We start from the raw sequence: 13,530 nt of genomic DNA, 5'->3' as shown, positions 1-13,530 counted from the left end.
TGCAGGACAAACGCAGTGCATAGGAACTATTACTAAGTGAACATTACAAAAACAGTCATTAGTTTTTCAAACCTATTTACCGTGAAGCAAAGACTACCAAAAATTAAATGTACCTTAAAAAATAAGCCAAGTAACATAAAGAATGCAATGGCTTGAGAGAAAAATAAAAAATAAAATACGAATGCATACTAAAATGCCTCTTATTTTTCCTGTATTATTATCAAATCATTCAGATTTAAGTGCTTTTTTCAGAAAGTATTCTTTTAAGAAGAACAAGAACATAGGATGTTTCAATGCTAATGTAGCCATTTGAAGAATTAAGTATAAAATGTTAAAGATAAAGAATTTAATAAAATTCTTTGTTTCTGCAGTAGTGCTCAAAAGAGGAAGAATTTCCTCCAACATTAACACTGAACAATACAAGTGAGGAAGTTGACCAGAGTGGTTCTCCCACAGAGATGGCACTACATCCTTCCAATAACACAATGGTAATATTTTGCACTGATCTACTCACACCACTGTCTGGTGCCTTATTACCCAAAACCAATCATTTGCAGGTCAGGTTGCAAAATTTAAGGTGTATGGGAACAGTAAGGCTAAATGGTCCACACAAAGAATCAACACATTGTGTGATTACTACTGTGCTCTCATTAACCTCTAAAAGAAATTTTTTTAATGCAATTTTTTTGTTTTAGGAAAATACAGTTGATAGACACATGCTCAATGCCGACTAATATCAAAAAACTGTTATATTACAAATCTGTCTTAGCTAGCTTTAAATTCTCAACTAGGCTGAAGTTACTGTTTATTTCACAAAATAAATTCTTCTAAATCTTTAATAAATCTTAATAAAAAACAGTGGTATAAGTGTATACAGAATCTAAAAGTATTTGACTCGTGAGAGTCTTCCTGGAGCTTTTCCACTACCTCTCAGCATGTCTACATCAGGGGTTCTTTCTAGTGGACATACCAGGAGGACCCACTGGCTTTTACCACCAAGGGATCTAAACAAGATGTAATTTGCCTCCAATCTACTGTCTCTTCTGAGCAGTCCAGAATCACAAATCAGTGCCTAGAGTGGACCAAAGAAAACATGCTAACTTACCCACAACCAAAAATAAAAACCGCAGGGTTGCTGTCACATTAGGAAATGTGAATTTTTTAAAAAGTCATTTGTATGTAAAACTGATGCACACTGTCTTCTAATATGAAATATGAGACTCAAATAAGACACACTGAACTATATTCCTATAGCTGTCCTTGGGAATAAAAAGAAGAGCTAAATATTAAAAGCAAACACTAAGCCTCAAGAGAGGATCTAGGTTAAAATTAATGGAATAAATTTATCCCAAAAGGAGATTAAAGTTCGAAGTAACAGAATAAAGGGAAGAACTGGTGGACATGAAACCAAATAAAAGGTTATACAAGAGAATGATTAAGAAATTCTACCTTATTTGTTGTATAGCTATCCCAAATAATTAATTTTCCATCTTGGGAAGCACTGACTAGTAGCCTAGAGGAACAAACACAAAAATAATTTGACACTCAGAGGAAAAAAGTAGTTTAAATTAGTTATGCATTGCATTCATGTAGAACAGTTCAGAAAAGACAAAAATAACTTCTCTAATTAAAAACCTGATACCAGGGAATATTCTCCCAACTTTAAAAAAATGTATTCTGCATGCCAAAAAAATTTCAACATAACTTAGCAAACATAGAACTTAGCAAAATTTAGACATTTTACTAAAAATGTCTCTGGTTATGATTCAACTTTTTCATGGTGAAAACATTCTAGTTCTTATTCAAGATTCTGGAAGATGTTAGCTGACTGGTTTATTATTTATTGATTTAAATATAATGACAATAGAGTATGTACATATAGGTCTAACCACCATATTTCATTCAGTTTACAAATATCAACTGGGAGCCTGTGAACGTAAGCAGTGTTAGGGATACAACACCAGCTATTCCTCCTGCCCTCGTGGCCGCCACCTCTGGTGGAGACAAGACACTTACACGTATCTATAGTAAACCAGGCAAGTGAAAACTGGCAGAAGAGTGGTATAAAACAAAAGGCCACAGGAAAATAAACAAAGGACAAATAATCGCTAATTGAGTTAATCAAGTAGTATCACAAAGGAAAATGCATCTTGAAAAATGGAATTTTGAAAGCTAAAGATAGAAAAAAAAAAAGTCTGTATTCTACAAGGAGGTTAAGTATGTTCCATGGCAAGAATGCAAAAAAATGGGGGGTGTTTCAGGAATTGTGAATTTCCCAGTTATATAGCGTTTGTAAGAAATAAGATAAATGGTTTAGAAAAGTAGACTGGGCTTAAATGGTGAAAGCTTTGTTCGCCAGGCTAAATATGAACTCTTGACTAAGTAATCATTAGTCACTAAATTTTTTGTTCTGTTTCAGAATTTTATTTTTCACTATGGCATAAAATTCAAAAGATGCAAAAGGAGATACAGTGAAAAGAATCACATTCCTGTCCCTGTCGCCCAGCCACCCAGGTCCCTTCACTACAGGTAAAGAACATGGTTATGTAGTGATCACTGTAAGTTTTATAAAAGCGAAGATCTAACTGTAAGCTGTTGGATTGAACCTAAAGTAAATTCTTTAAAAATCAACAGGCATCATCAGCACTGAGTTGAGAAGAACGATAAATAATAAGTGGATAATCAGAATGGGTAGGAAGCCAAGGTAAGACAGGTTCTTTGTTGATACTTCTGTCTTTCTAAGAAGATTAATGGTCTTGAGAAAATTTTAAGGAAAGTAAGCAACATTATCATTGTTTCAAGTGATTGTGTTTTGAGTTAAACATTTGCTGTATCAATGGGCAGATTATTTTTTATCTTAAACTTCTTCAAGAAAAGGAATAAAACACTTGGCCTAGCTTTATGTCAGTTGTCAATTATGTAATTTTACTTATTCCCTCCCAAGAGGCACCAGTTCTATATGACTGTGCTCAAATATCCATCTACTTCGAGATGTGTCAAGTATTAGCAACACGCAGTGACATTTTTAGGTTCTCCTGGAAGAAGAGGAAAAATGTGCAATTTCTATTAAATAATGTCTTAGTTAAGCCTTTTTCTCAGTTAGATGAACCAAATTAAAGGAACAAGTCAACCACTCTGGCAGCGAGTGCCCTGCCATTGCCAGAAACTCTGGAAAAAGCATAGACCACACTGTAACCCCATGAACAAAGTAAATCGTCATGACTAAATATTCAATTGCAAGCCAGATGGCAGCTGAGTGTGTGTGCACACGTGTGCACCCACATGCTTGAAACACACACACTTGTTTGTTGGGGTTAGGGGAATAAAAGATGTATTCAATGAAAATAAATGTCGTTACTTTATGTAATTCCATCCTTTGTGAATTTAGGTAATAAATAATTATAGAAATATCTGGTAAATTGTACATAGCAATACTGAACAAATATTTCCTTATTAACTGAAATTTCAAGGGTGATATACCATAAAACTGCCTTGGCATGTTAAAAAACAAAGTATAATAATACCCCACTGCAAAGAAAAGAAAGCCTAAATATTTTTCCTGGTTCATTTTATAAAGGATATTTTTGAGAGGTAAATTTATTTTCCATATTAAAAGTTTTTAAACTTTTAAAGTGTCAATGAATATTTTAGTAAAAGCGCTGTTCATATTAGATTTATGTTCTGCAAACACTTCATAGATATAAGTTGTTTCTAAACAAAGAAAAAGCAAGAGATGACTCTTAACAAAAATAATTCTGTGGACAGTTTGAAAATGGCAGGTACAAACCTTGAATCATATCCCCAGTGCATAGCATAGATTTTAGCTAGGTGACCCCTCAGTGTGCGTCTTGTTCGCATCTGTATTCGACCCACGGAATCCATATTTGCTGTGATCTTTAGGAAGTGATGAGAACATTATTCTTTACCTTAGACATAGCTCAGAAAATAAAGCAGAAACAGTAACAGGCAAAAAAAGCAGACATAAAACAAATTCATAGTGATTTAAGGTAATTTAATATAAGTAATTCCATAGAGTCATTATAGGATCATATATTGTTCAAGAAAAAGTATGATTTATTTGCACATCTTCCAGTGGGAATATCTTCTGTAGACTATTAACTAAAAAGAATAGACATACTTCCCAACTTCAGTAAAAAAAAGCCAGCCACAAATAAAAATCTATTTAGTAGATGCTCGAACAATAAAACATTTCTGATTTTAATTAAAGAAAGGCAATTTTATATTTGAACAGCATGTAAAATATTTCCTTAATAAAAGTGATCAATATTAATTAAACTAATGAAATCTTCCCAATAGTTTATATAAGAAAAAAAAAGGATTAACCAGGTAGTATCAAAAAGAATCAGAAGCTACCTAAAAAGAAACATGAAGTATATGAATCTGTGTATTTTTATAGTATTTATTTTTTCACAGACTTCTGTTTTAACACATATGCTTTAAAAAGCACTTGTACAGCATCTGAAAAATTAGTGTTTAATTTAAATAGAGATTTCATTTTTCTTTCAATTAAATACTAATAAAAAGAATCTGAATGTCATTTGCATCAGTGTCAAGCTGTTTCGTGTGAATTACTAAAATGAACTAAAGAAAACAAAACTTTACCTGAACGAGTGTTGCATCATTACATGCCTTCCTAGCATCCTGAAGTAAAGAAAGATGGTGACACATTTAGACATGGAAATCTACAGATATGATTTAAAATAATATTTTCATTGAAAATGCAGATTTGAAATATACTTTTTACTGTCCCATATCATTTTTATTTTAAAAAGTTTATTGAGATAGAATTCACATAACATAAAATTAACCACTTTAATCATTTTGTGGGGTGTGGTTGGGTTGGTTAGCATATTCACAATGTTGTGCAGCCATCACCACTATCTAATTCCAGAACATTTCCATCACTCCAAAAAAAAAAGAAACCCTGTACCTCCTAATTCCCTCTTCCTTCATCTGTGGGGGATGGCTAATTTACTTTCTAATGGATTTGCCCATTCTGGACATCACATACAAATGTGATGCTAAACACACATGTGGAATATCTTTACATGTGCTTATCAGCCATTTGTATATCTTCTTTGGAGAAGTGTTTATGCAAATTCTTTGCCCATTTTTAAATTGGTTATTTGATTATTGCTGAGCTGTATTGGGAGTTATCTACTCCAGATACTAGACCTTTATCAGATGTATAATTTGCAAGTATTTCCTTCCATTCTGTAGGCTGACTTTTCATTTTCTTCATAGTGTCCTTTGACATACAAGTTTTTATAATTTTGATAAAGACCAATTTATCTATCTTTTCTTCTGTTGCTTGTGCTTTTAGTGTCATATTAAACTGCTGCCCAATTCAAGGTCACAAAGATTAACAACTAGGTTTACGTCTAAGAATTCTACACTTTCAGCTGTTGTATTTAGGTACCATTGTGAGGTAATTTTTATCTACGGTATGAGGCAGGAATTCATTATTTTGCATGTGGATATCCAGCTGTCGCAGCAACAATTGTTGAAAAGACTATTCTCTCCCTATTGAATAGTCTTGCTACCCTTAATAAAAAGTCAAATCAGCCACAGACACAGCTTTATTTATGAACTCTCAATTCTATTCCATTGTAAAATGATTTTTCATTGTATCCCTGGAGTAAAACAAACTAGACTGATTTAATAAGCCCAACGTATTCAGAGTTATAGTTGTTACTAAGCTTCTGGGCAAAAAGCAAGTGTTCTGAGTCTCCTGTTTGTTCTGGCAACTACAAGTTGAGGTGATGGGAAGGATATTTACCATATAATCCAAGTCATTTCAGAAATATTTTTAAAAATATATAATACTTGAAAACTGGAAGCTAAATTTAAAAGAATGAAATTAGAACATTCTCTAACACCATATACAAAAATAAACTCAAAATGGATTAAAGACCTAAATGTAAAACCGGAAACCATAAGAAGAAAACATAGGCAGAACACTCTTTGACATAAATAGTAGCAATATTTTTTTTGATCTGCCTCCTAAAGCAAAGGAAATAAAAGCAAAAATAAACAAATGGGATCTAATTAAACTTAAAAGCTTTGCACAGCAAAGGAAACCATCAACAAAAATAAAAAGACAAACTACTGAACGGGAGGGAATATTTGCAAATGGTATGACCGATGAAGGGGTTAATATCCAAAATATATAAGCAGCTCATACAAGTCAACATCAAAAAACAAACAACCCAATTAAAAGACCTGAATAGACGTTTCTCCAAAGAAGACATACAGATGGCCAACAGGCACAACTTAAGATGCTCAATATCCTTAATCTCCAGAGAAATGAAAATTAAAACCACAATGAGATGTCACCTCACACCTGTCAGAATAGTTATCATCAAAAAGATCACAAATAACAAATGTTGACAAGGATGTGGAGAAAGGGGAACCCTCGTGCACTGTTGGTGGGAATTTAAACTGTTGTAGCCACTATGGAAAACAGTACGGAGGTTTCTCAAAAACAAACAAACAAACAAAACCTAAAAATAGAACCCCTGTATAACCCAGCAATTCTACTCCTGGGTATTTGTCTGAAAAAAAAAAAAACCCACTAATTCGAAAAGATACATGCACCTCAATGCTCATAGCAGTATTACTATTTTTTTAATTTAAAAATTTTTTTTTTTGGTTTTTTTGGGGGAGGAAATAATTAGGTTTATTTATTTTATTTATTTCTTAGTGGAGGTACTGGGGGTTTAACTCAGGACTTTGTGTATGCTAAGCAGACACTCAACCACTGAGCTATATCCTCCCCACCCCACAGCAGCATTATTTATAACTGCCAACATATGGAAGCAACCTATGTGTTGATCAACAGATAGATGGATAAAGAAGACACACACACACACACACACACACACACACACACACACACATACACACAATGGACTACTACTCAGCCATAAAAAATGAAAATTTTGCCATTTGCAACAACATGGATGGACTTGGATGCTAGGTATTATGTAAAGTGAAATAAGTCAGGCAGAGAAATAGAAATACTGTATGATATCACTTACATGTGGAATCTAAAAAATAAAACAAACTGGTGAATACAACTAAAAAGAAAAAGACTTACAGATATAGAGAACAAACTAGTGGTTACCAGTAGGGAGAAGAAAGTAGGGAGGGGCAAGATAGCGGAAGGAAATTGAGAGGTATAAACTACAATATATAAAATAAATAAACTATAAGGATACTCTGTGAAGGGAATATAGCCAATATTTTATAATAAGTATAAATGGACTATAACCTTTAAAAATTGTGAATCACTCTGTTGTACACCTGTAACTTACATAATATTGTATATCAACTATACTTCAATTAAAATTTTTTTAAATTAAAAAATACATAACACTTCTTTAAAATACTTCACAACTACATTGTATACAGATGCTATTAGAAATAAAATATTTTAGATCTACTATGAGAAAAAGATGTCAGGAAATAATTTTTTATGTAATGAGTCACATCTTTATTTTTAATTAATAGCAAATTCCCTACATGTAATCGGTTGTTTATGCCTAAGTATTATAGGGTAGTCTTTTAAAGAGATCTTAAATTTTTACACAAACTGAAGAGAATTATTAAAAGGAAGATAATAAAATAAAAATCAATGTAACAAAATAAGTAAAGGCAAGCAAGGAACATGTTTAATAAGCAATAAAATGTTTTAAATCATGTTTATCAGTTAATAATAAATTGAGGATTCATATACACTGGAAAATAAAAAGCACAATTAATTCTTCCTACTAGATTTGTTCCAAAATTTTCCCCCCTAAAGGTTAGGGTAGCATCGTCTTCAACTTTGTTTTTCCCAGCTGTGCTTATTAGCATAGCCCTGTGCAAAGAGGAGGCGTGCACTATTTATTGAATAAATGTCCCAAAAGGACAACTTGTTCCATTCAGGCAAGGGAAAAATGACTGCCACTACTTGCAGCAAAGATGAGGTGGATACATGATCTTTTTGGCAGCCTTTTCAACCTATTTATAAACACTTAGAATATTTCTACGTCAGGGTGTTCATAAGTAGTTACACAAACATATGATTTGAGTCTCTCATTCTTAGTCAAATTGTGGGTTTAGAAACCTCATTTGGCAAGGAATAACTTAGCCCACTTTCCTATGATGAAAAGAATGTCTAGAAATGACAGGGATGGCCTGAGCCATGTCCCAAAACAGTGGAGTTGAAGACTGAATTCTATAAAAAAAAGGCTTTCTGATTTAAGCTTTGTGAAAAGGAACTATCATTGTTAAGGTCATCTTTCTTAATTCAGTCATTCAATAAAAAAAAATCCACTGTCCACTGTGTTTCAGGTACTATTCTAGGCACCATGGATACAGCAGTAGACAAACCTAAAATCCTTGTCCTCACTGAGCTTACCTTAATATCAACAATGCAATTAAAACACTGCAAGTAAAAATTATTGAACTATCATGCAAATCAGTAGTAAACATTAAAACACGTTGGAATATGGGAATTCGATAAATACCTTAGCAGTTACTTGCAAATTCACATATGCAAAGATTCTAACCACACTATGAAAAACTTACTCTTATGAACACTTTAGTCCATTATAAAACTGAACATTAAAGAACCATTTCCAATTAACAGCTGAATTCCATGTTGTCCACCATAAGAAATATAAGATCTGATTATCAACGTCTTTGTACAAACTAAAAGTATCTACACCAAATCACTCCAGATCTTGCTCCAAATCAAACAAGTTACAATTACAAAAGAAAATCTGTTTTTCTCTATTTCTGTTTTTTGAATTTAAAATGAATCATATATTACACCAAGTAGTATACATTTCTACTATGTCATGTGTTTATGCCATAATTAGGTAAATATATAGTTAAATTATATTTCTAGAAGTGAGGGGGAAAGAATGGGAAGAAGGAAGAGAGGGTCTGTAAATACAGCATGACATGATTTGACTGAGACTAAAAGTACGTGGTACTTTACATACATGCGGTTACTTGAAATCATGGAAGATGATTCAGTGAGCACCTGTGCCCATGATGTTGTGCATGGATGCTGGTGAGATATGAAGATGATTAAGACACAGAATCTTTCAGCCAAGCACAAGCAGTAGAGGTAAACGTGCACAAGCAACTGTAATACAAGGCAGGCTGCAATCAGCCCTGCAACATAAATCCAAAGGGCTGCACAAGTAAGGAACTGCCACTTACTGGAATTGGTCTAAGTCCTTTACATGTCATTTCATTTTAATTCTCTCCATAAACCCACAGAGTGGGCACTGGTATCCTCACTTTACAGCAAAGATACTGGGCATCAAAAGTTTTAAAACTTGCCCTGGCCACAAGATAATTAAAAGGTGGAGTCCTCGCACTTTCCACCAAGCCATGCTGCCTTCCAACAAATCCAAGTGTAAGACTCCAGTGACCCTTTTTAGAGGAAGACTAGGACTCAATGAACAGAAGTCCCAGGAACAAAATTAGAGCAGAGGTAGTATAATCCCAGGCAAAGGAAACAATATAAGAAAAGGTAATAAAGTAGAAAAGAGCAATGTAAATTCAGGGAATGGGAACCAGATTCGTTTGGCTGTAGCACAGGCTACACAGCTGGATGTTAGCAGACACAGCTGGGAGGCAGGACCACAGAGGTGCTCACAGAACAGGCTCTGGAACCAAAATAAACCTGGTTTGAATCCTGTATCTACCACTTCATAATTATATTACCTTGGCAAGTTACTTAATCTCACTGAGGCTCAGTTTCCTCAACTACAAAATGAAGTAACACTGTCTACCTTATTGGGTTGCTATGAGCATTAAACGAGATCAGCATGTGGCCAAGTGACTGGCCAATCATTCCAGACAAGGTCACTATAAGAAATGAAAACTGCAGGCCAATATCCCTGATGAACGTAGATGCAAAACTCCTCAATAAATATTAGCAAACCAAATTCAACAATATATTAAAAGGATCATACATCATGATCAACTGGGATTTACTCAAGGGATGCAAGGATGGTTCAACATCACAAATCAATGTGGTACACCATATTAACAACATGAAAAATAAAAACCATACGATCATCTCAACAGATGCAGAAAAAGCTTCTGACAAAATTCAAGATCCATTTATGATAAAAACTCAACAAAGTGGGTATAGAGGAAATACACCTCAACATAATAAAGGCCATACATGACATATATGACATCACACTCAATGGTAAAAAACTGAAAGCTTTTCTTCTAAGATAAGGAGCAAGATAAAGATGCCCACTCTTGCCACTTTGATTCAACACAGTATTGGAAGTGCTAGCCAGAGAAATCAGAAAAAACAACAATAATAAAAATTTTTAAAAGGGCATCCAAAGTTAAATGAAAGACCTAAAACTATCACTACTTGCAGATGACATGATATTATATATACAAAACACTAAAGATTCCATCAAAAAACTATGAGAATCAATAAAGGAATTTGGCAAAATTTCAGGATACAAAATCAATATACAGAAATCTGCTGCATTTCTATTCACTAATAAAGAACTACCAGAAAGAGAAATTAAGAAAACAACCCCATTTATAATTGCATCAAAAAGGATAAATTACCTAAAAATAAATTTAACCACGGTGGTGAAAGACCTGTACACTGAAAACTAAGATACTGATAAAAGAAATGGAAGATAACACAAATAAATAAAATGGTATTCTACACTCATGGATTGAAAGAATATTGTTGCGATGTCCATACTACCCAAAGCAATCTACAGATTCAACGCAATCCCTATCAAAATTCCAGTGACATTTTTCATAGAAATAGAACAATCTTAAAATTTGCATAAAACCAGAAAAGACTCTAATAGCCAAAACAATCTTGAGAAATAACAACTGGAGGCATCATGCGCCCTGATTTCAAACTATATTACCAAGCTACAGTAATCGAAACAATATGGTAATGGCACAAACACAGACACATAGATCAATGGAACAGAACAGAGAGCATAAAAATAAACTGGACCACTGTCTTATATCATACACAAAAATTAACTCAAAATGGGTCAAAAACTTAAATGTATGATCTAAAACCATAAAAATCCTAGAAGAAAACACATGCAGTAAGCTCCTTGACATCAGTCTTGGTAATGATTTTTTTGGATTTGACATCAAAAGCAAAGATAACAAAAGCAAAGAAAACCATCAACAAAATGAAAAGGTAACCTACTGAATGGGAGAAAGTATTTGCAAATCATATACCTGATAAGGGGTTAATATCCAACATATAAAGAACTCATACAACTCCACAGCAAATAAAACAAACTGGTTAAAAAAAATGGGCAGAGGATCTGAATAGACATTTTTCCAAAGAAGACATACAGATGGCCAATGGGTAAATGAAAAGGTGCTCAACATCACTAATCATCAGGGAAATGTAAATCAAAATCATAGTAAGATAGCACCTCACACCTATCAGAATGACCATCATCAAAAACATAAGAAATACCAAGTGTTGGTGAGGATGTTGAGAAAAGGAAACACTTGAGCACTTTTACTGGGAATGTAAATTAGTAAAGTTACTATGGAAAATGGTATGTAGATTCCCTGAAAAATTAAAAACTGAATTACCACATGATCCAGCAGTTCCACTTCTGGGCATTTATTTAAAGAAAACAAAAATACTAAATCAAAAAGATATATGCACCCCCATATTCACTGCACCATTATTTACAACAGTCAAGATATGGAAACAACCTAAGTATCCACTGACAGATGAATGGATAAAGAAAATGTGAGATACACACACACACACACACACACACACACACACACACACACAGGAATATTATTCAGCCATGAAAAAGAATGAAAGCTTGCCATTTGCAGTGACAGCATGGATAGAACTTGAGGGCATTATGCTAAGAGAAATATGTCAGACAGAGAACAACAAATACCCCATAATCTCACTTATATTTACTTATTTTATTTTTGGGGGGAGGTAATTAGATTTATTTATTTGTTTGTTTAAATGGAAGTACTGGTGATTGAACCTAGGACCTTGTGCATGCTAAGCACATACTCTAACCACTTGGCTATACCCTCCTCTCCCAAATCTCACTTACATATGTAACCTAAAAAAACTAAACTCATAGAGAACAGAGTTTTAAAAATGAGATGGGCATGTGACCAATGTGCTTGGCCAATCAGTCATTCCTGCTCAGCATCTGGAGCAAGTGACACAAAGTGGAGGTGGTGGAGAATCCATTCTGGTGGTGGCAGCAACATCTAACTCAAAGATTTACCTATGAAGCCTCCTCTGATCATCTCAGGCAAAATAAATCCCTCCTTTGTTTTGACAGCTTTGTTCAGACACCTAAGGTATCCACTCAGAGTTTTTATTCACATCTAAATCATTAACTTCCTTGAATTCCTGGTGATGAGACCGGTTACAATTTTAATCCGCTCAGAATCAACATTTTTCTGCTGAGTGTTCTGCATCCATCCTTTGTTTTTCCTGCTCCTTTCCTCTCTGTCCTGTAATATCTTTGTATAGCTACTACGATTTTTCCTTCTTTCTTATTCTTCACTTTTAAATTAGATGAGTTCTTCTGAAATAGCTATCACAAAAGGTTCCTATCGGAGAGACCACAGCAGTGTCCCAAGTTATTAGGGATTCTCCCTGCTTCGTGCTGAACTTCATTTATATTTTAAGCTGTTTAGCTCTTACTTTTCCCTGGGGAAGAAGTAGGCAGCACCTGGCTACACACAACTCAGCCTCTTTCCTCTACCCTGCTCATCAAGAAGCTTCCTAAAAGATGGCATGTCTATATACTTCCATTTTTATCTCTGCCTTCCTTGATATTCCTCAGTCTAGGGAAGCATCTGTTTCCACTGTTCCAAAGGAAAGGAATGATGCTGTCCCTGGGAGAGCGCTATCTACTTTGTATGAGATTTATAGCCGCAGAAACCGTCTCTCAGAGCCCTTCTACACCTTAACATTTGATGACTCTTCCTCATTCTTACTAGGCTTTGAAGTTTTGAGTGTTTTTAATTTTGTTGAAAATGAAGCTTGTATTTGTTTCTTATGCTCTTTACTGTTGAGTTGATTTCCAAGAGTAAAAGATGACAGATATGTCTTTATTACATCATCAACAATTTTTAACGTTTTTCTGCCATCTGATGTTTTTAGAGATTAATATTTTTCTAATATAACACAATGTGATAGTATCTGCCTCATCATATTGCACCAAAAATCAAACTACGATTTCTGCACCATGTATATGAGTAAGAAGAGAATTATTATGTTTGTCTTTTAGCAGGGATTACATGCACAACATAATTAACTTCTTAAGCACAGAGGCCATTGGTCCAGACAGGTTGTTTTTTTTATTGAAGTATAGTCAGCTTACAATATTATGTCAATTTCTGGTGTACAGCATAATGTTTCAGTCATACATATAAATACATATATTCCTTTTTATATTCTTTTTCATTATAGGTTACTACAAGATATTGAATATA

The 13,530-nt window shown here is 33.9% G+C and overlaps 1 protein-coding gene and 1 long non-coding RNA gene across 4 annotated transcripts in view; one reads left to right on the top strand and one right to left on the bottom strand.

The window, feature by feature from the left end:
- GNB4 (G protein subunit beta 4) overlaps positions 1–13,530 on the bottom strand; it is a 51,191-nt gene that overhangs the window by 13,599 nt on the left and 24,062 nt on the right. For all 3 annotated transcript variants that reach the window (XM_074367569.1, XM_074367568.1, XM_045511282.2), the window contains 3 exons: positions 4,624–4,662; positions 3,788–3,894; positions 1,450–1,513 (listed from right to left, as the gene is read on the bottom strand). In XM_074367569.1, the coding sequence (XP_074223670.1) occupies positions 1,450–1,513; positions 3,788–3,894; positions 4,624–4,662 (210 nt within the window). The remainder of the gene's footprint in view (positions 1–1,449; positions 1,514–3,787; positions 3,895–4,623; positions 4,663–13,530) is intronic.
- Positions 10–3,781, top strand: LOC123614782 (uncharacterized). Its single transcript, XR_006722249.2, has 3 exons — positions 10–488; positions 2,420–2,529; positions 2,635–3,781. It is a non-coding gene; the product is annotated as an uncharacterized LOC123614782 (long non-coding RNA).

Source organism: Camelus bactrianus, chromosome 1, assembly GCF_048773025.1.
Source record: "Camelus bactrianus isolate YW-2024 breed Bactrian camel chromosome 1, ASM4877302v1, whole genome shotgun sequence".
In the NCBI taxonomy this organism is placed as follows: Eukaryota; Metazoa; Chordata; class Mammalia; order Artiodactyla; family Camelidae; genus Camelus; species Camelus bactrianus.
This window is presented reverse-complemented; position numbering and strand designations above follow the sequence as displayed.